Raw genomic sequence first — 26,856 nt, forward strand, 5'->3', positions numbered from 1 at the left:
TATATGATTACGTTAATGTTTACGTTAATGGTTACGTTAATGGTTTCAGGTTATTCAATAATTAATTATTTTTGAAGAACTGAAGGTGCTACCATGTTACCATGTGCTACCAGGTCATTTAACTTCTCTGAAAAAATGAGACAACATGACATTTTGACAACAACACAGGAAATATATGTTTACGTTAATGCTTTGTCAAGACTTCTTCATCGTAATGAGTGTAAATGACCCAAAAATAATGTTTAGGGTAGATGGTTAGATCTAACCTCATTTCTACCCTCATTTCTACCCTCATGAATTTTCATGAATTTTATATATTAATGTTTTCGTTAAGCCACTTTGTGCCGTCAGTCAGTCAGTTTAGGAAAGACTTTAGAAAGTTGTTGGAAAATAAGTCCTGGGAAGAGTATTATAAGGCATTTTATGAGCTTACTAAGGGCGTTATAAATGAATTCAAAGGTATTTACATACATCCTGACCTCGTTCATTTTGTTGCTGAATTCAGCAAAAATAATGTTTAGGGTAGATGGTTAGATCTAACCTCATTTCTACCCTCATGAATTTTCATGAATTTCCTTAAGACAGAAGAAATAAAGTTATTTTTATTTTTTATTTTGTATAAAAGATATGATTTCAACAATCGGCACAACAACAATTCAAGCCACGAACGGCGGGACTCTGTCCACAACTACGGCACCAAATTCATTAATCATGAATCCTACGTCAATGTTGGTAGAGATGAAAAACTTCATTCCTTCTTCATATACTTTTGAAACAGAAATACAAAGAATAAAGCAAGAACTTTTAACAAGTAATTTAGACTGTAGTGCGAAAGATGAAACAAATGGAGAGGAGCTATATGAAATGCAAGATATCATAGACCATTTGCCTAAATTACCGGAAGTTCAGCAACAAAAACTAACTAATCCTGAATTCGATGAAATTGAAGTTAAAGTTACTGATTCAGTAGAAATAAAGAAGTTCATACGTAAAGTAAATTATGAATTCCTTGGTTTTCATTGCAACCATAAAGTTATGAACAAAGATTGCGACATGGTTTATAAAAACATTTCTGACATATATAAATCTGAGGAGTTTAAGACTTACGATAACTTTGTTTCATTAGCTGCTGAATGTGTGTGGCAGATAAGAGATAAAGACAGAAGAGGCAAAGTATGGAATGGACAAATAAAACCAACAACTTTTGAGTTAAAGAAAGCCATTGATGCTTTAGTTATTTTAGCTGGTAATGTTTCAATGTATAACGCAAAAATGAATCCGCAATGCTCAAAATGTAAAGCAGCAATGAGGAAATATAACTACTCACTAAAAGAGATAGAAGGAATGAGAAACGACTATGCTGACTTAAAGAAAGAAGTAGAAAAGCCAGCAGAAGATAAAATGGACATGTTGACATTTCTTAATAAAAACTATCCCACAGCTGATGATTTCCTTTTATCTGATGTCAAGAAGAAGTATAAAGAAACTTTCGGCATTGTTAAAATTTTTGATATATTAACTGAAGAAATAGAAGCTACAAAAATATTTAAAATTTCACGAATTCATAACGTATATCACGTTAAACGTTTGTAAATCTTGAGGGTAGAAATGAGGGTAGATATCAGGTTAGATCTAACCATCTACCCTAAACATTATTTTTGTCTGAAAAATGACCAAATTTCACGAATTTCATTAGTTAGAAAAATCACGTTAAACGTTTGTAAATCTTGAGGGTAGAAATGAGGTTAGATCTAACCATCTACCCTAAACATTATTTTTGTCTGAAAAATGACCAAATTTCACGAATTTCATTAGTTAGAAAAATAACGCTAATTTTTTCTAAGAAAATTTTTTATTTTGTATGTAAAGACAGAAATGACAAACATTGAGTTTGAAACAGTTAGAAAGATTGACAATGACACCAAAGTGGTTAGAATAGGTGATTTAAACGTAAGATACTCAAAGAAATACAACAAATATTCTTTGTCAGACATTATAACACCATCTGGAAAGAAAACAAAGGACTGGGTTAGAATTGCTTCTACTCAGAAAATTTTGACAAGAAATCCTGAGCTTATGATATCAGTAGCATTTCATGGAACAAGAGCATATCTTATAGACAAAAGTCTTATACCAATAGTTTTGTTATGGTTAGACCCAGTTGTTGGATATAACTTCATAACTTATGGTTCATTCGATACGGAACGTTGCAGTGAAGGCTTACTTTACATCGTTCAGAAACCGAAGGACTTCAATACAAAGAGATATAAGATAGGAAGAACATATAATATAACTCAAAGATATGACAGTACAGTCAATAGAGTCAAGGTTGTGTTCGTTAATGATATGAGAGCTGCAGAAACAGAACTACTTGAAAAGTTTGAGAAAAGGTATGGTGCTCCCATGAAAGGTAAAGAAACGTTTGAAGTAGATGAGATAGATAAAGCTATAAAATTATTTGACGAAGTTGCTGAAAAATACATGTAAAGCGTTTATTTTTGGTCTTTTGTGAAAGTCAGAAAATAAAGTTAGTTTTAAAATTATTTTTATTTTGTATGAAATGACAGTAATGTCAACATCAGAGAAGAATAAATGGTAAACAAACATGGTGTTATGTTTTGAAAGAAGAAATGAAAGGATTATATAAACAGGTTGAACCAAACGATAATGAGGATTCATTTACTGACGATGAAATACCTGTAAATGATGCTTTATAAAGTATGATTTGAATTTATTTTTGCATTAATCCCACTGTGTTGTCAAAATGTCATGTTGTCTCATTTTTTCAGAGAAGTTAATTAACCTGGTAGCACATGGTAACATGGTAGCACCTTCAGTTCTTCAAAAATAATTCATAAGTGCCTTCCCCTGCTGTGTTGTCAAAATGTCATGTTGTCTCATTTTTTCAGAGAAGTTAATTAACCTGGTAGCACATGGTAACATGGTAGCACCTTCAGTTCTTCAAAAATAATTCATAAGTGCCTTCCCCTGCTGTGTTGTCAAAATGTCATGTTGTCTCATTTTTTCAGAGAAGTTAATTAACCTGGTAGCACATGGTAACATGGTAGCACCTTCAGTTCTTCAAAAATAATTCATAAGTGCCTTCCCCTGCTGTGTTGTCAAAATGTCATGTTGTCTCATTTTTTCAGAGAAGTTAATTAACCTGGTAGCACATGGTAACATGGTAGCACCTTCAGTTCTTCAAAAATAATTAATTATTGAATGACCTAAATCCATTAACGTAAACATTATTTTTGGGTCATTTACACTCATTACGATGAAGTCATGACAAATCATTTCCGGGACTGTTGTCAAAATGTCATGTTGTCACAAACTTTAGAACGGCATAATTTAAATTTTTATTTTTATCATAAATGGATACCCCACAAGCTCAAAATTTACCACGAATCATAACAAGGGAGGAAACGATAAAAATGATGCAAGAACTTGCTAAAAATAACAAACCACTAAAACTGAGAAAATGTGGTTATGCAGTAATGATGGAAAGAGAGATGTTGTCGAAGAGGAATAAAAATTAAATTTGGATTGAGTTTAAAAATTCATCTTTATTAAATTCATCTCTTCCAATCAATTTATTTATTCTATTAAATTCTTTTATTTTTGCTTCACTCAGTTTAAGGATTGAACGGTAAGTTTCTAATTTTTCAACCCCACCGCATTGTGGCTTCTTTTTGTAATAGCATATTTTTGATTTAATTCTGTTTAGTTTCTTTTTATATTCATCGTCTGGACTCTTGACTGCTTTGTTGTCACTCATTTCTTACGAATTAAAAAAATTAAATATTATTTAAATATAATGGAGTAATAAAATAAATCGGAATTTCTATTAATTTATTGTCAACTTCAACTAATGCATTGCCGTTAATATATCTAACAAATTCAGCTATTGTGTCAAATCTTCGTCTTCTTTTTGTCATTGATTTATCAGTTTTTCCATAATCGAGATGAATCAAAACTTTATCCCCTTGTTTAAAATTCATGAGCCCCGAATTAATTTGTTCACGTTTAACATCATTCAACCTTTCCATTTGCTTTCTAATATATTCCCATTCTTTTGAAATATCATTTTTCATTTCCACTGGTTTCATGTTTATAGTTCTATGCCATGTATTATTGTAATAATATACTAACTGTTGTATGATGGAGTCATGATTTCCATCCCAGTATATCTGACCGTTAACCCCTAACGCATCTCTAAGAGTTCTCATTACCGCATCAACTATTTTATTATGAAACGTATATGGAGAGGATGAAAAGAAAAAATTAATTTGTGGGAAATAATGAGCCATAGCTGCCTGAAATCCTTTATCACCATCACCCCTGATATTATCTACTCTTTCATGATCTAGTAAGTATTGTATAGCTCTTCTTGTTTCCTGTTCTGTTTTCCCTTTCACTGGAATGCAATATAAATATCTAGTGTTAATGTTAATGACAAATAAATAAGTAACGTTTCCTTTTGAATATTCCAGATGATCGATTTCGTATGAATATGGATATGGAGCAAATGAAGGGCGACTAAATTTTTCCTTTAACGGTTGAATTTTTGGGTCAATTGGTTTATTTAATATTTTGAAATCCTTTTTAAAATCTTTTTGTTTCTTTAATGTTTGAAATGGATATAATAAAGTGAATGATGAAGGATTAACTGAAGGAGGCGATACTGTCGTTGGAGGTTTTGGTATTGTAGGTGGTTTAATTTTATCTGCTTTGATTTTGGATGATGAAGTTTTAGTTGTTGATTTTCCTTTCATTAATTCTGGATGTATTCTATTCATTTGTTTTAAATATGTTGTATATAAAGGTTTGATATACTTTCCTGCTTCGAGTTTATGTTGAAGGATGAATTCCAAAAGTTGATCTTCATTTAAAAGTCGGGCTGAATGTGGTTTAACTAATGAATCATAAATTAAAGCTTGTGCATCATTTATGGTCTGAAGGACTTGGGCGTTTTGTTCCTTTTGTTTTTGTTCCTTTTGCTTTGGTTTTTGTGGCTCAGGATTATATAAATTATATAATTCATCAATATCTTCTTCTGTTAATACTTTATTTTTGAAATCTTTCAACTGTTTAAGTTGTGATTTAGTTTTTCCCTTTGAATATTCATTATTTTTAATTTTGTCTTTAATTTCAGAAATTATTTTATCATGATATTTCAAAACTTCATTTTTATAATATGGATAATAATATTCCATATCATCACCCGTTATATTTTTATTATGTTTTTGGAGATATGATTTTAATTCATAATAACTAAGAAAATTTTGATTAAGTACTAAATCACCAATTAAAATTTTTAATTCTGTGTTATTCATTTATATAAAAATAAAATAAATGTTTAAGGGTGCCCACCTTTTTGAATCATAGTATCAAAACCATCATTAACGGTTCCTTTTGTCTCTTCTGGGGCATTTCATTAAAAATAAAATATTTATTGTATTAAATAAATGGCATACAACATCCATTTTCACAACATACAGCCTTAGTGTGTGCTCCTGTTAATGCAGTCTTACCGATTGTTAAGCGAGTCATTGACCCGTTTTTAAGTTGTAAATTAATATTCTGACCATCAAATATCACTTTATTATTTATTATATCCAAATAATTTTTAGGTGTTAATTGCTTATTTTGTCGTAAACTAACACCTTTCATTTTTTGTGCAATCTTTTTAAAATCACTTCCATCAATTGAACCGTTGAATGATGTATAACATTTAGGGCATAAAGCAACCATGTTATCACCTTGTTTCTCAATTGCTAAACCCAATAACTTCTTCTCATGTGCTTTTTCTTCAGCTTTATTCTTTAATTTAGGTTTAAATTTCTCATCAAAACAGAAGAAATCAAAAGGTGCGAATTTGAAAATGTTTTTATCATAAAATTGTTTATCTGTAACAATTGCTTGAAATGCTTGAGTGTTAGGAAGATTTGGGTCGCCAGCAATAGCCCAATAAGATGAATCAGTATCACCTTCAATGAAATGAAAACGATTAACATCCATGCATTTATACATAAAATCATAAATGAAAACTAAATACCAGTATTTTGCGTTATCTAAAGTGAAGAATGCCTCTTGTAAACATGTATCACATCTATAAAATCTATCTTTGAGCATCACTTGATACGTATCTTCACCTATTTCTCTTATGTTTTTAAACTTATTTGACATACATGCAACGCGTGCCTTCTGTGCATTCATTATTTTAGTCTTTGCGTAATTTTGTGTATTCATTGCATCGTAACCATATGATCCATTAAGTGAAATTTGCAAAATAAACTTTTTCCTTTATTTCCTTCTAATTCAGCCTTTTGTCTTTCGTTCATAAATTCGTTCGCAAATTCATTAAAACAAGTGTTTTTAGTAAATGTTAAAATTGATTGAATGTCATCGACGATAAAATGAAATCTGTCTATTAGATACCATAGATAATAAGAAGAAAATGGTTGATATTGGTTGTGTGTTGATGCTAACTGAGTTAATTTTCTCTGTTTCTGGTCAACTGGTAGATTGTTTGATTTCATGTAATTATACATAAAACTGCCAATTGTTTTTTCATCTGTGATAATATCTAAGTTTCTTATTATCGGTAAAAAGTTTATGTAATCATTAATGTATTTTTCATCAATGTGACCCTTTACTTCAGCCACGAATAAAGTATTTTTCTTCTTAATTATTCCCAGTGCTTTTGCTTTCTTTGTTGCTGTATCACAAATGATAACACCATTCAATCTTCCCGGCATATACATTTTATGGTCAGTATATTGAATGAAATCATGAGGATTAGATGAAAATGATGAAGGATATAATGAATTAAAGTCAACTCCAACGAAATGAGTCATGATGTTGGAAGTGTCCTCATTTGATACAGTTTTAGTTTCTGGATTATATGAAAGTTTATTAATGTGCGTGATTCCTTTAAGATTTACTCTATGTTGAACATTTGATAGACCACCAGTAATTCCATTACGGAGAATGTGATAAGCTTCAACTGAATCTAAAGTCATTGGTAAATTATTTTTTAATGCATAATTTCTTAAATTGATTCTTAAACGTTGAACATCTTCATCTTTATTTGATTTTACGACATTGCAATAACAACACATTAACTGACAATTTTCTTTAGTATGTGGTTTTTCATTATCGATTCTATCCAATGTTGGTTTATTAGCATATGTAAACGCTTTACCACACATTTTGCATTTAGATGAAAGGATTAAATCGTGATAGTATTGATAATCATCCATTGAAACATTATTTTTAGTATCTCTTTCTGCTTTTTCATCTTGTTTCTTATATGATTCAATTTTATATTTCCAATACTTTTTCGTTAATTCAAAACTTGATTCTATCTCTTCCTCAGGATATTTTTCATTAGGATTAAAGTCTTTATATGCTAAAGCGTAACGAATCATTGAAGCATTCGATGATAAAGAAAGATTATGAAGCGTGTCAATTTTATAAACAAATGTTTCTTCAATAATTTTATCAATTGGGTCAATCATAATTTCAACATCTTTATTGCAATAATGAATAAAATATTCTAATCTATCCTTAAAGTTTTTAGCATCATTGAGATAGATTTGATAATCACTATCTGATATAGTTTCTTGGGTTAATGCTGAATAAAATGAATCTTTCGTGAATGGTTTCTCTTTATATAATTCTTCTTCGTAATTTTCCCATGTGATAAATTGATAAGGGAAAAAGGATTTAACACGTGTTTTATTGTTTCCGAAATCTTGAGTGAATTGGTCTAACGTCCCACCCGCTATATAATTTCTGATGTCAATAAATCTCAATTCATATGGAACGTTTGTTTTCTTTACAATGACTTGCTTAAATTGTGAAGATGAACCCAGCATTGATTTTATTTTCCATTTTGCAGTGTTTAAATCACGAAGAATTAAATTTAAATCAAACTTTCCCGAATTAAAACCTATGATATTCACTTTATTGAATTCCTCATCTAGAAGTTCTTTAAATGCTTCCTTCTGTTTTTCATTTAATGTATGAGACTTCATTAATTCTTCATATTGTTCAATATTTGATTCAACAACTAATGAACAGGTTGAAAATAAAAACTCAATCCAATCAGAAATAAAAGAATCACTCGAAGTTAAGCAAAAATTCCTCGTATACGTTTTATCATTTAATTTAACCGTTGATGATACCATGAATGGTTTTAAGTAAGCGTTCAAAGTTGCACACTCAGAAAGTTGTAATTCTTCTTTAGTCTCTAATGTTTCAAAGTCAAAAGTAATATAATATCTTGTCGGTTGATAATATTCCTGCAAATTATGAGCTAATAACCACTGATATATCTTCTGTTTCGTAATATGTGGTGTATATGGTTGCTGTGTCTTTTGCAACTGAACGTCTTGAATTAATCTCCCATTATTTTCTTTACATTTCTCACAATGCTTTAAAAATCTTCTTTGGTTTTTCCTTTCTGGATCATCGCGGATAGAATAAACTTCTTCTTTACAATATGGACAAACTTTATAGCCAGTGAGTGCTTCAACGTCTGTTATTCTGTCAGCGTGAAGTTTTCCACATGGACTCTGTGTTAATAAAATATTTACTGTTTTAAATTCTGGATCTATCATTATTGATTCCACTAATGGAAAGTCTACCTTATTTATGTCCACGTCTTCTGGTTGAGGATCACAATAATAGAAATCAATATTAACATTTAACATTCTTGCTAATCTCTCACTTTCTGATGAAATGTCAAACCCTTCATATGCATCTATTGCTTCATTTAAATAGCTTCTACGAGTTTTAGGATTAACACCATCAGGAATGTTATAGAAGCGTTTAAATAACCTTCTACCTTCTGCTCTAATTTGATTATCATTCATTTTAGCTGTTCCGTTTTTGTTCATTTATGTAAGAATAAAAAATAAAGTTTATTTTTTAAAGTCCATAAAATGAATTAAGAACACATAAATTTTTATCATCCGCGACGTGACGAATACATTTTAATTTACTCAAGAATGCGTACCCTGCTACATTAAATCTAATTCCTGTCTTATTTAATTTCACAACTTTGAAAAGGAATGTATGAATAGCTATAAAATGATGAGAAGATGTTTTATGGGTTGCTTCCATTTTTTCTGAAATAAATGAATAAATATAATGTTTATAAGTTTTCATATCTTTTTATTCTTAATAACGAATGGTATAGACCTTTCCACTTCATCTTCCTTCGGTGCTGTTCTTTCATATGAAACATTATTAGTATCTTCAATAATGAAACAATCACACAAAATTTTATATGTTCCAATGGTTTCTTTTGATATTTTATCTAATAAATCAAAAACTTTATCAACACCTGTGCATTTATTTAAATAATAATTTGTGTAAATATCATGATCTTCTTTCTTAATCGTATTAGTTGCATATGTCACGTTTTTAAGAGCTTTTTTGAATTTCTCAGAATCGAGAGGGGGTGAAAGTAAGATACAAGGGTATTCTTCATTATCAATAAATTGTAACTTATGTTTACGTATAAATTTAGTACCTTCTTCTGAAAGTGTTTCATCTATTTCACCATCTAATAAATTTTGTGTTGATTCTGAGACATAATTTTTATATCTTTCTTCATGAGATTTCTGAACTGCTGATTCTGAAGCTGGGATATTCATTAAACCCTCTACTTCATTTTCATTATATTTTTCAACTTCTCTTAATTCCTTAATTCTTTCATCTATTTCATCTCTTATTTTTTCCAGTCTTTCAATTTCATTGTATTCATCATCATCTTTAATCCGTTCTTCATAATATTCAGGGAAAACATCAGGTTCTTTAGGTTTTTCTTCTTCAGATGTGGGATATAAGAAATTTATAACATCATCTTTATTCATTTTTCCATCATAATCTAAATCATTTAATAACTCGGCAAATTTTTGACAATTTCTTAAATAATATTTACTAACTTCATAACACATCTCATCTAATATATCCTTTATTTCCTCGTTTGTGAATCCTGATGTTTTCACGTCGTTAGTTTTGACACTCATTTCATACAAAATAAAAATAAATTATTCAAAAATGTAAGGAGTAGGTGACAAAAGTGCATACTCTTAAACAACCGTCGGATTTCCGGGTGAAATCGTGACACACTTTCGTCTTTCGTAGGCAGTGGTGGTTGTTACAAAAGGTAACTTCGAATGTAGCGTGAAATCTGCAAAAAAAATTCTGAAATTTGAATGGAGAACACAAAAATTGAATAGTTTACGTCAATAAAAAAGAGAAAAATGAAGCCAATGTGTCTCGAACCTAGGACTTAGAGCAGCAATCCCACTGTTTATAACATTACACTACATGCATCGCTCACCTCAGTGAATGAGATCAACTATATGATAACTTTTTTCCCATTATATTCTTGTGGAAAAGTGACAAATAGCAACTTTGACCCTCTCTCAAAATGTAAGACATGAATTTTTAAAGTTTATTTTTAAAAAATTTTTAATTTTTTATTTCATTATGGTAGTGAATCTTTTATTCATGAAAATAATTATTTCTAATTTCTTTTACTCTCTCGTACATACTAGATTTGAAGAATTCGGAACATTTCCCATAATCTCCTAAATGTTTTCTTATCCCTAACGTGTGCCAGTTATTATATGAAACTGAATAAACTTTATCTTTATCTTTACACCTTTCATCACTTCCAATATATTTATATCTCAGTTTTGATTTAGCATTTTCATATTCATTAGCGTTTAATAATTCACAGTCTTCCTTTTTAAATATATGTTTAAGATATTCAGGATTTAATACTCTACGTTTATATGCTCCTAACTTAGTTCTAAAGGTTTTTCTACAAAATTTAGGAATTCCATCCTCTTTAATGTCATCAATGATTTCCATTTCATTATTTTCAATTTCTTCTTCTCGTTTATGAGGTCTTTGATTATGACTCCATTGATTCCATGAAATTAAATATTCTTTATCATTATATTTATACCTCATTAGCTTATTTTGGCTTTCATATTCATTTAATAATTCACAATCTTCATTTTTAAATTGAAGTTTAATCCATTCAGGATTTAAACAATGTTTAATTAATCGCGGAATATCTGACATCATCTATATATAGCTTCTTTTATAAAAGATAAAAAATAAATTATTTTAAAATTAATGTTAATTTTTTAATGCGTTTATGTTTGGGCTGAGTGTAAATGTCTTACAATTTTGAAAATTTTTTAAATCTTGATTTATTCAAAAACGTAAGAATAAAAACCGTAAGAATCATACATTTTTTACTTCATATGTTAATTTTTTAATGATTTATAAATAAATATATTTTAATGCATCGTCTATATATAGATGTAACAAAAAAAGTCACACAACCCTTCCACATATACTACTTATTTTCTCGATGAATATGCAATAAAATTTGATTTTTACCTTATCAATATACTTCATATAATATACACATGTTCATGTAAAAACTTTTTTCCAAAATCCTCAGGAATTAAGGGATTTTTGAATTTTAAGAATTTTTTCGAATTTTTTCGAAAAAAAAAATATTTTCAGAACAGCCTTAACGGCTAAGATTTAGGAACAATGTTAAGTATCAAAAAGAAAGGAGGTCTGATATAGACAACATATATCGTTGAAGGTTGAAAAAATCTCTAATATTTGAGCCCAAAATTTCAAATTTTAATTTTTTGAAAAAAGAGGCCACCCGTATGTACGTTTATTTGAGAGGAGGAGGATTATATTTTTGAAAGGGTGAAACATTATGAATATGTTAATTATATAATAATATGTATTATTATAAAAAAGAAAAAATAAAGCACGTTAAAATTTTTCTTTCTTGATTTTTTACAAAATCTACTTAGAATTATGCAAAATATGACTAAATAATTATAAATTTCAAGTTAAATTTTAATTTTGATAAATAATTTAAATTTCAAAATATCAAGTTCAGTTCGACTATGCATGTAGTAATTACTCAATAAAGTTCCAAAACCCTATTAAAATATATGAACATTTTCAACATTTTAATGTTTTTATTTAAAAATTTGTTGGAATATGAGCTTCAAACAATTATTATGTAAATAAAAATAATTAAATATATGTATTTATTCGTATTACAACCGTAGTAAGTCGATTCTTCCTTTCTTCTACTGAGGTTTGAATTTGATTTCGAATTGTAAAGAGATTCAAAGGGAAAATACTAGCGGATAAAAACTACCTCCATGAAAGGGTCATAATGGAGTCAAGTTGTATTTTTTGATATTTTTTGCTTTTCGAGCCTAAATAGGTAGCCAAGATAATGCCTAAAAATAAGGTTCTATATTCTGAAGTTTGCATGATCCTCTCGTGTGCACCCTTAATGAAAAAGATAATAAGGGAAAAAACCGCTCTTCATTATGCAATATGCAAAAACTGTAAAGAAACAGCTGAACTAAATATTTCATATGCTGCAAATATCATTGGCAGAGTTGCATGAAAAAAAATATCAAAATTTTCAATATCTTAGAGATGCTGTCAAATCTGAAGATAATCTGTCAGATAATTTGCACCCTTCCGATTTTCATGAATTTACTTTCAATCCATAGACACTAAGCAAAAGCTCTCAAGGTCAATGTACCTGTTAAAAGATTGCTTATTTTCATTTTTTGAACTGAAGAATCAATCAAGAATAAAATGTAATGTATTAGTCGAATCTATTTATGGAATTAACATTCTTAAAACAGAAGATGGAAAAGAAGACAAGACATACTATTAAAATCGCTACATTATAAGACTAAAAATATTTTTTCTTCGTCTTTAATTAAATCAAATTAGCTATCTAAATTTCATATTTTCGTGACTTACTTTTGACCATTTTCGGTTGCAATTTTTAATCGTTTTTAAACTAATAGCATTTATCAATTTGTGTTATATTATATTGCGGATTGATCCATTTAAATCGCCGAAAATTCAATGATCAAATAATTTCAGAAATAAATTATGCTCAAAATTCGATTTTAAGCAGTTAAATTTATTCCTTATTAGCAATATATATAATAATTTCATAAATCACATCGAAATGCTGGACTGCTTGTCCTTTCAGAAAAATTCAATTTGATTTTTGAAAGCCAGAATATTCATGCAAGGAAACAAATGCTTTTGCAGAGATATTATGAGATTTTAACAGAACTTATTTTTATGATGCGACGATAAAGTATGATGCTATGAATAGATATTGGTTATGAAACTATCCTTTTTAAAAAAGAAACAAGAAAAGAAACCTATACCTACTATTAAAATCGCACCATTGCCTGTTGCAGAGCAAGTTATGCTAAATAAAGCAGAGTCTTCAAATCCTTCCACCAAAGTAATTCAAACTGAAAAGAAACCTAAGCTACATGATGCTAATAATGATAATAGCATTCAAAACATTGATAGTTATACCGAAATTCTGATTGATATAAAATTTTGGAATCCAAAATTTCCAATATTAAGCAAACTGATACTTCAACATATGACACAGATCAAAAGAAATGTAAAGAGATACTTTCTACTTCAAGACATTATCGAAAAGCAAAATAATACGATTCTTCAAAAATATCAGAAGATCGAAAGCTCAATGCTTGATGATTTCACAAGGTCCATATCGAAGTTAGTCGATACTCATACAAATATCTCGATTTGTGCTAAATCAGAACTAAATTACTCAGCAAATCTTTCCAAAATTGCAGAATTAGAACTGGAGAACTTCAGATTAGATTCATTAGCTACTTCATTACAGAAAGAATACGACAAATTGTTTGAAACAAATAGAAAAATATTTTATCAGATTTCAAGAAGTAAATTCGATACCAAGCAAGTTGAAGACAAAATTAATGAACTGATGATGAAGTATCGCTCATTAGAAAAGGAAATTTTGATATTAAAATTTCCTCATAAAAATCTCATCGCAATGATGATAGATTTGTATCGGAAAGAGTATATGTATGCTTTGCTATTGCAGAAGAGATTCTATACATTGAAGATTCAAAGAGATATTTTGTCTGATAATTTAAATCGTCTTTACAGCCAAATCTATTGCTAGAATAATAAACATTTACATTATTTTTTAGATTTTTCCACTATATCCGTTTTTTCGCTTGATATTTGTCCGGCTTCTTTGATTAAAAATTCTGGCCGGCCAGTTTTTCTTTCAAATTTTTTTTGATAAAAAAATTTTAGGAAACTTCACATCATTTTTAAACATGATGTTCAAATTATTCGAGCGCCCAATGTACTACAGAAGAGTTCCATCATTCATGGATGTGTTTGATGCTATGGAAAGACAAAGCATGTTACAAGATTTAATGTTCTCAGATTTCGATATTCCACAGATGTTCCTTTACTTCACTTCCAATAACTCAAAGTCAAACAAGAAAACGAAGAAGTCTACTTCTCAAAAGAACACATCTGGCTCTGAAAATACAGAAAAGTCAGCCGAAACAAAAGAAGTACAAAAGACTGAAATTCCAAAAGCTGAAAATACTACACTTACAGAAAATGATATGAAGCAAGAAGAAAAGGTTGAGCATTCTCCAAAGGCAGAACCAAAGGAAGTTCCGGTTAATAATGAAGTTCCAGCCGAACAGGAAGAAAAGATTGAGGATGAGAAGATTGAAATTTCAACAAAATTATCACGTTCATTATCCGATAATCACCTTGAAATTGAAGAAGAAGAGGCAAAGGAAGAACCATCACTTGAAGAAAATCATTCAATCAAGCGTTCTAGCTCAGAAGATTCCTTGAAACTTCATGAAGGAGCTGAAAAAACAAAGGAAATTGTAAACAAGAATGATAACGAAAATATTCCAGAAGATGAAGTTGAAGATGATGATGAATTTACTGTGGAAACAAAGACAATCACAAAGAAGGGTGGTTTCAAGCATGAGATTCGTACAGAACGTAATGAAGAGACTGGTGTTGTTATCGTTACAGAAACTAGAGAAATTGGAAATCAATCAATGTCACTTAAGAGAATAACTTATCCAGGAGGCGATGTTGAAGAGTTCGAATCTAGAAAGAACCTCAAAGATGATGAATTAGAAGCATTCAAAGCCAAGTGGATTAAGGAATTCCCTAATAACTAAAAATTTTTTTTTATTATTAATTAGACTATTTTTAGATCTCGCAATGAATATTGATAGGGAGATGATGTTGGGGAACCGGGAACATAAACTTGAAATCATATTCTTCGCGTTTATCTCAAAATTTGAGGTAATTCATTGGTTTACACGCAAAGTATATGATTTCAAGTTTAATATGCATTCAGAGTTGATAATAAGTTCACTTATCCAAGTTCTCTATTAGTAAATAGCTAACCTAGCAGTTGGTGTTTCAATCGCATTGTGCTTTTAACTCGCAATTGAATTTCGATAATCAACCTGATATCTTTTCAAACACATTTATACATAACCGAATTAAATGAAGTTTTAGACATAATTGGTATTATTGTATTACTTATTGGAAGTATATTTCTTATCCAAATCTCTTGAAATTTTGGATTTGTTACATGTTAATGAGATTTTTATAAATTATGAAGTAAATAGTTTTGTTTGTTTATCGAAGATGATAAATTAATGTTTTTACAATGTAAAAAATAAAACATAATTCCGAACCAAAATAAAACTATACATGATTACAATCACAAAACTTCGTTCAATTTGTACTTGTTATCTTTCTCGAGTTCCATTGGGTAAATGAGGGAAACGTCCCACTTTTCGATCAATTGCTCCAAAAAGAACTGTCCGATGCCTGCGTCGAGCTTTGTTGAACCAGCAGCTGCAGCAACATCGAACTGGACGATGTTTGGAGCGAAAACCATTGCAAGGTTCTTTGGTCCCATTTTGGTGATATTCTGGTATTTTGCGACTTCCTGCAAGAAACCGATCAAATAACCGAGAGTCATTGAATTTACTGGTGGAAGAGCAGCAGCAAATTCGATGAACTGGTCATTCTTTCCGGCTTCTGTAAGATATCCGGCCATGGATGAAGGAACAACGAGATCTGTGATATCTCTGAACCAACGCTTGATCAAAGAAGCTCCATCATGAGGATTTGTGATTAATGGAATCACATCTACGCCTTGGTTGGCTTTTACAACGAATTCTTCGACTTTCGACATTGAACCTGGCATTCTGAAGATACCTTCGACCTCGTAGCACTTCATTTGGATGAGTTTGGCGCACATTTGTACTAAAAAGTATGGAATTGGGTAAGTTGGATGCTGGCGACGCTGGCACCACATGATTGCGTAGATGGAGGCTCCGAATGTAGTGTTAAATGTAAGTGGATGCGTTGGAATATTACTGACATAATCTTCTGTAAGGTTTTCCATTGGTTCACCTATTGCCATTCTCGTGCAATAGCGAATGTATGTAAATGCGGATATTAATCTGAGTCCACGATTAGCATTTTTGAGATTTTTGGCGATATGTGATTTTACCCACATTTCTACTCCTTTTGATGATGGGAATATTGTTGCAAGAGTAAGTAAAAGTTCCCAAGCATGCACTAAGTTGTCAACTGGCGGATTTCCGTTTGTTTGTTTCATGACCTGAAAATATGCTTCATCGATTAATCGCGGTTCATCTTTGAGCATTCCGACGAATTTCATGAGTGAAGGAGGGACTTTAGCTTTGTTTTTCTGCACTTTTGTGTAGACAAGAATAAAATTGAACATTTTGAGAGCCAATTTCTGGCAATCATCTGGTAAATTCTTTAATAATGGTGTAGCAATTGGCTGTGTATCAAATGATGTCAATGATTCCATGGAAATGTTCTTTCGAGATAATCTTCCCTTTTTCGGATGAACATTGAAGTGAGACTCGGCGTACTTTGTAAGGCTGTATTCTCTCGATGATTTTTCGGCATCAGCTGGTAGATAGTTCGTTCCTTGATTAACTTTCGGTTGAAAAACGATTTTGGAATCTTCGGGCTTCGGTGCTTCGCTCTCGGCTTGCTGGGCTTCCTGAGCCTGGCTTTCTGCTGTTGTATCAGGCTGTTCGACGTTCTGGGATTGAGTTTTATTTTCTGGTGGAAGATTATCGCATAAAAATGAACTTGGAATATGTGTGGTTTGCTGATTTTCTAATTTAAAGTTATTTGCTGATCGTAAGGAAGTTAAGTCGAAATTCATAATTGATTGGTCAATTTCGAGAATAATTGGAGATTGGCCCTCTTCTGATACATTGTACGTGTATGTCCTTGCTCCGTTGAATTTGTTTGTCTTTAATCCTAGCAAATTTGGATCTGAATTTTGTTTTGATTCGTTAACAGTTATTGGAATTACTGAAGCAGACGGTTGCTGTGATTTCGAAATACGGCTCTCTTCAACTTTAACAGTTTCCTGTGGCTTTTCTTGATTCTCTTGTGGAGTTTCGTTTTGAGGATTTTCTTGTTGTTGGGTTTCTTCTCCAATTTTTTTAGGAACTGTAATACCTTCATTTTCATGGCCAGTCTTAGAGCGCAACAACGGATTTGTAAAAAGCTGCTGTGTATCAGGATCAAAAACCCAATCTTCGGATGGGTACTCCCATGTAGTTTCTTGTGTTTTAACATTCATATAATAATATCTGTTATAATTGTGATCAAAGAAAGCATAATAAGTCTTAGGCTGTGACATGAGAAGTGAGAGATTATTTTTATTTTCAATTTTGAATCAAACGGCAGAGATCAAACTTATAGTATTGGCTTCAATTAATAATATTATGCGTTTGAAAAATTGTGATAGTTGGATTTTGATAAGAATTGAAATGATGTGAATTTTCACGTTTTTTACTTTATTCGAACGCATGGCTCATTATACATATAATGCGAATATTAAATAGAAATCTTTTTATTCGGCGTGAAAACCTAAAAACGAATCAATTGACAAACAGAATGGTCGAATTAAAGTGGTACGGCATTTGATTCAGATTTTATTATAGGAGTATATATTAATTTAGTAAGAAAAGCTCATATACATATAATTGTTCGGCCCGTAGATTAGATTTCCTTTTGATTTTGATGCATACATCATAAGGAAGAAGACTATTTGATAAGAAATTTTGGAGTATATATCATTCCTTTATTAATTCTACAGATGCAAGCTTCTACCGGAATTTATATAAAAATATACATGAAAAGAATGAAAACCAAATCTTCGGGGAAGAATCATGCCTTACAGGTTCTCTCTTAGATCTAACATCAGAATATGATGAGAAATTTCAGCAACATAACATTTTTATAAAGTAGATTTTAAAGTCTATTTTGATGAACATCTGCTAATAATAAATGCATTTATCCGGATTTCCTTCATATGGAATGTTGAATGAATCAACATATTGTTAGCATAGAATCATTAAAATATTTTATATTTGTTAATTAGCTTATGTCAAGAAATGTTTGCAGTATGAATTATTATAGAAATTTTACAAGATTGAAGTAAGGGTTTCGTTTTGCTAAAATTGTCACTTTTATAGCATATTTGTTTTTGGATGTTTTGCGAAACCAAAAAAAAAACTATGATATACAATGTGTGTGTAAAGAAAATACTTTATTTACTAGTTAAAAAATCATTTGGTATTGATCAAGTTTTTTTTTCTGGATAAGATATTATATGGATAATTGGATAGAAAATACAATTATATAATCTTGTACCTGGTTTAATTAAGCTAATTGTCATCAGAAACTTGTAATTTTTATGAATTTCAGATTTTCTTTTCATTACTGCTTTTCTTAATAGGTCAAGTTCTTATTTACGTTATAAAGTATGATATTTACAAATATCAAGTTATCGTGTTTTTTGAGAAATTATGAGAAACAAACAAAAATGAAAAAGATAGGAATAGCAATGAATAGTGATGTGGGTATAGAAAATGTAAGAGATATGAATGCAAAGCAATCAGTATTTAGGACATTGACCATAGATTTCGAAAAAAAAATGCTGCATATTGAGCGAAAACTATGATTATATTATAAGGCTGTCATTTAAAGCATAATGAAACTATTCCCTTTTCATTTTAATCGAATAAGATAGTAAAGATTTTTGAATTAGCTAGAAACTGATGAGATGTTTTCACAAATCAGATTTTTAATCTCTATAATGCATAATTCACTCAATATCTCAATTTTGATATTGCGAGATATTTTTGCTATCGGTTTCGCAATTTTGACACAATAGCAAGAGGGTTCTATAAGCATTATTATCAACGTAGAATCTGAATATCATATCAGAAAATGTCGCAAATCTGACATTTACCAGACCAAATAGCAAAAATAATTGAATACTTTTCGCAAAAACTTTAAAAATCGATAAAAATATGAAATATAGATATTAAAGAGACTTTTTATATAATATTCATAAAGATTTTCCAAAAATATGATACCGCAAAATTAAAAAAGTGACGTCTTGAGTGGAGTCAAAGGTCGAAATTGCTAGCTAAATGTTTTTTTAGCGAAATTGCGTATTGTACGTTTTTTTCGCAAAACGAAACCCTTAATTGAAGTGTTGTGCTGCATTATTTTGTTATTATGATTTGATTCGGAATTATTTCTCAGATTTCGGAAATAAAAGCATAGTGATAGCATCAATATCCCAAACGTAGTGATTTGTAAGCAGACATATCGCATTCTTATTCGAAAATTAAGTGTGTCATCAAAGTATCAAAGAATTGAAACAAAATTTCGAACTTGTCACTTTTTACCCCGGTAGAATGGAGTGTATTAAGTTTGCAGCGCTTGGCTCCTTTTCCAAAGAGGGAGAAATCAATATCATTAGGAAGTGGAACAATGTTTGTGAAGGTAATGATGATGAAATCAAAGAAATTGTTTCGATAATTTTATCAAATGCAAATGACCAACCACAAGGACATTTCACAAGATTTCCATTGTCCAATTTAGAGTTTCAGAGTAAGAAAATGCATGTTTTTGCCTCTTCATTCTCTCAATCTCAGTCAGATAATTCAATCTTTTATACTTTTGCTATTTTCGTGAATTCACTTGCAATAGAAGCTAAACCATTCATCCAAGATAATATTACAGAAGCTGTAGGTACTATTGCCCTTCATTTGCACTCAAAATTGAAAAATCAAAAACATCTTGAAAAATCTGACGATTTCATTATGCAAATATTCAAATCTAATGACATGTTAATGAATTCTCAAATTTGTAACCCATTACCAGAAATAGTCGAAATCAAACCTGATGAATACGAATTTTTCAGTACTGTTTTAACAAGTCATCTTTCTACTCAAATGACTACTATCATTGAATGCTCAAATGAGAAGCAGGCCGCTCCTCTTTTGACATTTTTATCTCATTTTATGTTACCTTATCAATTAGAACTTTCTTCAACTGAAATAAGAGATTCCATAGTCCAAGGACTCTTCTTACAATGCGTGAAGCCTCAAAAAGACATTCCTCTTGCAGATCTTGCTTTATATCAGCGCCCATGGACTTTTGTATCATTAAAATCGCATACAGTCAAGCAAAGTCCTGATTGGGATTCGCAGCGTCAAACAAGAGTCCAATTACGTCAAATTCATTTGGTATCTTTACCATCTGGAGCTTCTGAAGCCTCAAAGAAGCAAAGCGCGATCATGGCGAAGTACAGACCCAAGATTGTTGCAGAAACAAGTAAATGGGCAAGCGAAAGCGTCAAAGAAATTTTCGCTGCAGATTCTTCCATCAGAAGTAGTCTTTGCGCGATCAGATTATCCGAAATAGTCCATCAAAGCCTCGCAATCATCAAAATGAGTGAAGCATTGATGAATGAGAAACAACAGATGTTCCTTGGTCCTGATCACGTCAGATTGATGAATAAGACACTAGATATGGATGATGATGACCTTAAGATGGCTGTTGGAGTTGCTACAGCGTTTGATCCGAAGATATCTTCTTCTGTTTATACAGGATGCCATGCTGTTATTACAAAGATGCTCATTGCAGTTTGAAATCTTATTCTTTTATTTTCTTTTTGTTTTGTTATTTTAAAATATAGAATTTTTTTATTAATTTTTACTTTTCTCTCAAATAAATCACAAACAACATGATTCTGATCTATGTTTACCAGATTTCTTTACAAGAAAATCAGTAATTAAAGAAAATTTAAAATAGAAATTGGTAATTTTTACTATTTTTATGTTTTTTCTGAATAGAAAAGGTTGCAAAAATGATAGTATGATATCTTATGCAAAGATCGATCATATATATGACGTATTTGCATTGACCAATACAAATTGTTGAAAAATTTCCAAAATATTGACTGATCCCATTATCAAGAAAATAAGCGATGATGAAAATATGGTATCAATTGAATGCGAACAAAATGAAATGTTAATATCGAAGAATAAATTTTATTATTCTTCAGGTTTATTTGCCATACTCCTTAATATATCTTCTGCAACTATTGATGCTTCTTCAATTGTTAAATCTTTAGGAATATTATCAGCAATTATTTGTAAATTTTCCGGAGCGTCAGGAATTCCGAGTGTTCTACCCATATCCTTTGTAGTTACTCGTAAAGGTGGCTGATTTGGTAAAGGAGGTGGCATTCTATAATATGGATTCATTTTTCAATGTCACTTTTGCGATGAATTGGTATGAAAAGTGACCATTGGTTATTTCAATTCTTTGCGATTAAAAAAGTGATACAAATTAGTTCTTTATTAATTTTTACTGCATTTTTTAATTCTGAATTATCAAAAGTATGTAAACATTTCAAAAAAAAATACTTACATGAAAAACTACGAGACAATCGAGGTTGTAGGCGATGGTGCATTCGGAACAGTCCTTAAGTGCAAGAATAGAGAGACTGGACAGCTTGTAGCCATCAAGAAAATGAAACAAAGATATACATCTTGGGAAGAATGCTGCCAATTAAAGGAAGTCACATCATTACGAAAAATTAAACACCAAAATGTCGTTCGCTTGCTTGAAGTTTTCAGGGAAGAAGAACATTTATTTTTGGTTTTCGAATTACTCCATGGTTCAATGTACAAATCAATCCGAGACCATGACGGACCATTTAGTGAAGCTCAAGTACGCTTTTGTATGAAGCAAATCCTTCTCGGTTTGCAATATGTTCATCGATGCGGCTTCTTCCATCGTGATATGAAGCCAGAGAATCTCTTGTGGGATGGCGATACCCTTAAGATATGTGATTTTGGTCTTGCAAGAGAAATCAGAAGCAAGCCTCCTTATACTGAATACGTTTCTACTAGATGGTACAGAGCTCCAGAAATTGTACTTCGCCATCAATTCTACAACTCACCAGTTGACATTTGGGCAGCTGGTTGCATCATGGCCGAGCTTTTTACCTCCAAACCATTGTTCCAAGGTACGTCAGAGACTGATCAGCTCTTCAAGATATGCTCCGTCTTAGGAACACCAGGACCAGGAAACTGGCCTGATGGAGCTAAACTCGCTCAGAGACTTAACATTCGCTTGCCATCATTTGCACCAACGCCGTTGCACACAATCATACCTAACGCTTCACCAGAAGCTATCGAATTACTTACAGAAATGCTCCAATACGATCCAGCAAAGAGGCCAAGCGCTTCAAAGGCATTACAGCATCCTTGGTTCAATGGACCGATGGAACCAATATCAAAGATGACTCCAAAGACTCCTCCAAAGGTTTTCACGTCAGTTGAGAAAGTTGATGAAAATAAGAAGATGAAAGAGGATGAATCTATCAAAGTTCACGTTACAGACTTCTCCAAAGGGCCAGCACAGATTCCTCCACGCAGGCTCGTACAAGAAGAGGAAGAAGAATTGAAAGATCCTTCCTTCGATGATATTTTCGAGAATCTTTAGAAAACTGTAAATTGTAATAATATAAAATTTACTTTTCGTAACAAAAATAATCTGAAATACAGAAAATATATGAAATTCCATACAAAAATTTAGATAAAAGATATAGTTTTTCCTTGTGTTTTGCCTTTTCCTTTGCCTTTTGCATGGTAAGGTTGTGGAGATTCTTGTTTGACTTCAACCATAGGTGGTTTGGTTGATGTATCTAAATCGGAAGGCGGATGACAAATTGCATCATAAAATTTGGCTGTGAGTTTATTAATTTTATATAGCCAATCTTCTTCGACTGTACTAGGTAAATGCTCTATTTTCTTGAAAAACCAATTTCTTGCTTCAAAAGCCATCAATGTATAATAAGCTTCTTCGCCATTGTATGTTTTTGAGTTGAGATAAATCAAATCAACATCGTGTTTTAATGCGTCTATATCTTTGTATTGATTATTTGTTAATTTTTCTTTGATATTTGTTAATGATGTTGGTTCTTTAACGTAAGTGAAATATTCTGGAGCACCATCAAGCTCAGGATCTACCATCTTAACAAATGGATGGCATACCTCCCATGTAACAAGAGTATCTATTAATTTTATGCATTTTTCACGCTGATAATCAGTCAGCGCCATTTTTTTGTGAAGAAATTTTAGCAAAAATGGCAAATAATTCCTTGAATGTTTCATGTTTAGGATGTTTCAAATTTCAGATTCTAAAACATTTAGCTAAAGTTTCGAAATATCTGAAATTTATTAGGCATAATGAGTCATGAGACAATGTGAATTTTATAGTAACTGAGCAACTGATCAGAGTGATTCTGTTTAATTCATGAATTATTATTAATAACATATAGTTGAAATCATTTCAACAACATGATATGACAACTAGGTGAATAACTAGAGCAGATACGATATATGAGTAATACGTTCAGCATAACACTCAACTTTATACTATTTCAACTTAATGCAAAAGAAATATGATATTAAAATTGGATTAATGCTGAAAGTGTATATTGAAATTTATCTATTTTCATTATTGTTATTTCCAATAGGTGTGATTCTAAAAAGGTACGGACAGTTTTTAACCTTAAATTCTAAAAAATCAAGGGGCATTTGTTAGCTTCACAACTCGTAATACCCTTTGAATATCACCAAGATTTTAGAGCAAGCAAAGCATTAGCATACTCTTAAGAGAATGCAATGTTTGTTGCATGAACTAAACTTTGCAAAAAAGAACATATTTTGATTTTTTGCAACCTATCAATTTTCTCATCATTTGATCAGCCAAGATTACTAAAATTCGAAAACACTTATAACCCTATCGGAAAATCTCTACCATAAAAAATTAAATTTATAAAATATTTTTGAGACCGCGCTTTCTCTTTGAAAATCATGGGGATGAATCACATACAAATATATAATAAGTACGTAGAAAATGAAAAAAATCCGTCTTGCCAATTTTTAGAAACGGATTGCATTTCATCAAAAATCGACATTACCCAATAGTTGACTGGTAAATTAGCTGTTATCATAATTAACGGCATACAGTTATCAAATAAATATTAGTGCAAACGCACAACCAGCAATTAAAATTCTGAATTTTTATTACTTGTAACTTGTTTTACTCCTACAAGAAGAAGATTACTTTTGAGTTACATAAAATTCAAGTAGTATCTTCGAAATAATTGTATTTAATAAATATAAATATTTTATGTTTATTTTTTTCGGTAATCTATCTGTTTTTGGATTTTGACCACAAATAGTTCTTCTTTTGTTAAGAAATTGTTAGTTTTTTTAAAATTAAATTTTGCATTCAAGAAATATCGACGTTTTTCAGGAACATAAAGAAATATTTTGCATCAACATCAATTATAAAACACATTCATTTTTCCAAAAAAATCACAATTTTGGGATTTTGTAATAAAAATTGTATTTCTTCATTTTATTTTTCATTTTTTGAAATTTTTTTGGAATTTAAACTTAAAGCAAAGACAGATTTTTATATATGATTAGAGTATACTTGATGATTCGGTTATAATTTTATCTCTAAAAGTTATACATTCCTTTTAACAATGAGTATTTCGATTCAATATCATGTATTCAAAGCATTTTTGAGCCTACTTTACTTAAGAAATCAGATTCAACACATTAGCATATTACGATAGGATTGCTATAAAACGATAATATCAATTTTTTAAAGAAATATTTTCTGATCTCGTTTTTCAAGCATAAATTTAGGATTTATTATTAGTTATTCACCATATGTTATTGAATTCCTGTAGAAATAACTACTGATACTTCATTATTGTTAACAAATTGAAACAAAATTTCACAGAATCTTTTGAAGAATGATATATTTATGCATTACTCAAGCTACAAAAATGATGCAGAGCATTAGCATATGCATTATTAACTTATATCTTCTAATTAAATTCTAGATTAATATATCACAAAATTGGCAAGACCAATTTTCTTCATACGACAAATTTAGTATATATGGTATATATGCAATCTATGCTCTTGAGTATATGGCGTAAATCCGGTCAGAAAAAAAGTGTCTGTACCTTTGATTCTACCAAATAAGATATTTCGAATTTATTGATTCAAAATAAGTTTTAATACAGTTAAGCTATGTTTTTGATTAATTAGTCACATTGAAATAAAACACATTTATAAGAAAAAAAATGATAAAAAATAATATGAAAGTAAATTTTTATGAATGATTTATTAATAACAGTTTAATCGTATTTCTTGAAGTCATTAGTCTTCTGGCGCTTGTAAATAAAGAATATCACATAAGCGACTAATTCAATAACAGAGATAATCAAAAGTATGTGAGAATGTGGTCCATCATCTATGTAAGATGATTCATTGTTCAGATTCTGTTGAATTTTCTCTGGATCAATTTTTGAAAAATTCAATTGTTTTGCAATCAAAATAATCTCTGATTGTAGTGTAGCCATAGATGTTTTCTCTTCAATGGCCATCTCAGTAAGCTGAGATTTCAAAGATGACCAAAGATTGTCGATATCTTGTTGAGTTTCACTATATTGGTTCGCAGCGAGTTCTATTTGAGATAAAGCTGAGTCAATTGTCTGTTCAATTGACCTTTGTATGTATTCTTCGAGGTATTGAACTGTAATTGTTTCAAGACCGCGATTGTAAGCTTCGTTTATGATTTTAATTGCATCTCTCAAGTTTTCGTTCTGTTTTCCGTTAAGTGTTGCGTTGAGTTCTTTAAGTTTTTGTGTGAAATTTCCCATTAAAGGCATTTTCAGGCGGCGCTTTCGTTTTAATTCACGGCGTTCCTTGACATCATCTTCTATGTACTTTCTGTTAACTGCTGAGTAGTTAAATGTCTTGTTTGGATGATCTACAGGTGACATAGAGTATAATCTGAAGGAAAGCAAGTCATTGTTATCAGAATTCTGTAATGTAACTGCTGAAACTGAGAAATATCCGTAGTCTGGAATATCAGAAACGTTCTCTGTAAGGATTCTTTCCATGACTATGTCTTTTGTTGCGTCAACAGTTAAAGTATCGAAGCGTTTGGACATTTGGATGCGGAGAGGCTTGCGATCTTCGCCCCGGAATCTAACTTTGCCGACTGGTTTGAGAGATCTGAGTTCTAAATTGGAGCCATTGTTCTTTGCGAAGTAAACTTGAGAATATCCTTCTTCATCTGTAGATGTAGTATTTACCCAAAGAGCGAAACCTGTGAATTTCAATGCAAATGATGGACAAACTTCTTCTGTATAGAAAAACCAAATTCCATGGCCAGGTTGTTCGCCTCCGTAGGCTCTTAATTCAATTTCAGCCGACCATTCTTTGAATAATGTTGGTACTCTTTGGCAGACACTGCCGAAACTGGATTTAACTGGGCATGTTAAGCGAATTGCGTTTTTCAAGACAGTAGTTGTTCCTCGAATTGTCCAATTACCAATTTCGTTAATATCGGTTAATTGCATTGGCGGTACAAGGTTGTATAAAGGTTGTGCTTCTTGAAGAGTATGAATAAATAGCAATGAAAACATTTTGACAAATTGTC

At 30.8% G+C, this 26,856-nt stretch overlaps 9 protein-coding genes and 1 pseudogene across 10 annotated transcripts, besides 3 other annotated features; 4 read left to right on the top strand and 6 right to left on the bottom strand.

Moving 5' to 3' along the window:
• Positions 1-10,079: part of a mobile genetic element that runs on past the window's edge.
• TVAGG3_0337300 (organellar and viral DNA polymerase type B) lies at positions 628-1,209 on the top strand (the record flags this gene model as incomplete). Its single annotated transcript, XM_001296643.2, has 1 exon — positions 628-1,209. A coding segment is annotated over one exon (582 nt), but the record flags the coding sequence as incomplete, so codon positions are not given.
• Positions 5,582-7,883, bottom strand: TVAGG3_0337310 (annotated as a pseudogene). The gene has a single exon. A coding segment is annotated over exon 1 (2,302 nt).
• On the bottom strand, positions 8,020-8,906 carry TVAGG3_0337320 (uncharacterized protein; the record flags this gene model as incomplete). The annotated part of the gene is made up of 1 exon (XM_051230645.1): positions 8,020-8,906. A coding segment is annotated over one exon (887 nt), but the record flags the coding sequence as incomplete, so codon positions are not given.
• Positions 10,080-10,081: 2 nt separating the features above from the next.
• Positions 10,082-10,111: a mobile genetic element.
• A 1,285-nt stretch (positions 10,112-11,396) lies between these two features.
• Positions 11,397-12,367: a mobile genetic element.
• A 1,848-nt stretch (positions 12,368-14,215) lies between these two features.
• On the top strand, positions 14,216-15,422 carry TVAGG3_0337360 (myeloid leukemia factor family; the record flags this gene model as incomplete). Its single annotated transcript, XM_001324152.2, has 1 exon — positions 14,235-15,116. The coding sequence occupies one exon, from the start codon at positions 14,235-14,237 to the stop codon at positions 15,114-15,116; it is 882 nt and encodes a 293-aa protein (XP_001324187.1).
• An 86-nt stretch (positions 15,423-15,508) lies between these two features.
• TVAGG3_0337370 (GTPase activator, FI04035P family) lies at positions 15,509-17,668 on the bottom strand (the record flags this gene model as incomplete). The annotated part of the gene is made up of 1 exon (XM_001324151.2): positions 15,671-17,650. The coding sequence occupies one exon, from the start codon at positions 17,648-17,650 to the stop codon at positions 15,671-15,673; it is 1,980 nt and encodes a 659-aa protein (XP_001324186.2).
• A 1,748-nt stretch (positions 17,669-19,416) lies between these two features.
• TVAGG3_0337380 (guanine nucleotide exchange c9orf72 family) lies at positions 19,417-20,991 on the top strand (the record flags this gene model as incomplete). Its single annotated transcript, XM_001324150.1, has 1 exon — positions 19,722-20,960. One exon carries the CDS (start codon positions 19,722-19,724, stop codon positions 20,958-20,960), a length of 1,239 nt encoding a protein of 412 aa, XP_001324185.1.
• Positions 20,992-21,365: 374 nt separating this feature from the next.
• Positions 21,366-21,578, bottom strand: TVAGG3_0337390 (uncharacterized protein; the record flags this gene model as incomplete). The annotated part of the gene is made up of 1 exon (XM_001324149.1): positions 21,366-21,578. The coding sequence occupies one exon, from the start codon at positions 21,576-21,578 to the stop codon at positions 21,366-21,368; it is 213 nt and encodes a 70-aa protein (XP_001324184.1).
• A 146-nt stretch (positions 21,579-21,724) lies between these two features.
• TVAGG3_0337400 (STKc MAK like domain-containing protein) lies at positions 21,725-22,853 on the top strand (the record flags this gene model as incomplete). Its single annotated transcript, XM_001324148.1, has 1 exon — positions 21,745-22,824. The coding sequence occupies one exon, from the start codon at positions 21,745-21,747 to the stop codon at positions 22,822-22,824; it is 1,080 nt and encodes a 359-aa protein (XP_001324183.1).
• Positions 22,854-22,889: 36 nt separating this feature from the next.
• TVAGG3_0337410 (acetylation-dependent protein binding) lies at positions 22,890-23,446 on the bottom strand (the record flags this gene model as incomplete). The annotated part of the gene is made up of 1 exon (XM_001324147.2): positions 22,914-23,441. One exon carries the CDS (start codon positions 23,439-23,441, stop codon positions 22,914-22,916), a length of 528 nt encoding a protein of 175 aa, XP_001324182.1.
• Positions 23,447-25,503: 2,057 nt separating this feature from the next.
• Positions 25,504-26,845, bottom strand: TVAGG3_0337420 (lectin, mannose-binding, 1 family; the record flags this gene model as incomplete). The annotated part of the gene is made up of 1 exon (XM_001324146.1): positions 25,547-26,842. The coding sequence occupies one exon, from the start codon at positions 26,840-26,842 to the stop codon at positions 25,547-25,549; it is 1,296 nt and encodes a 431-aa protein (XP_001324181.1).
• Positions 26,846-26,856: the final 11 nt, after the last annotated feature.

The sequence above is a fragment of the Trichomonas vaginalis genome, chromosome V (genome assembly GCF_026262505.1).
Source record: "Trichomonas vaginalis G3 chromosome V, whole genome shotgun sequence".
Classification (NCBI taxonomy): domain Eukaryota; phylum Parabasalia; order Trichomonadida; family Trichomonadidae; genus Trichomonas; species Trichomonas vaginalis.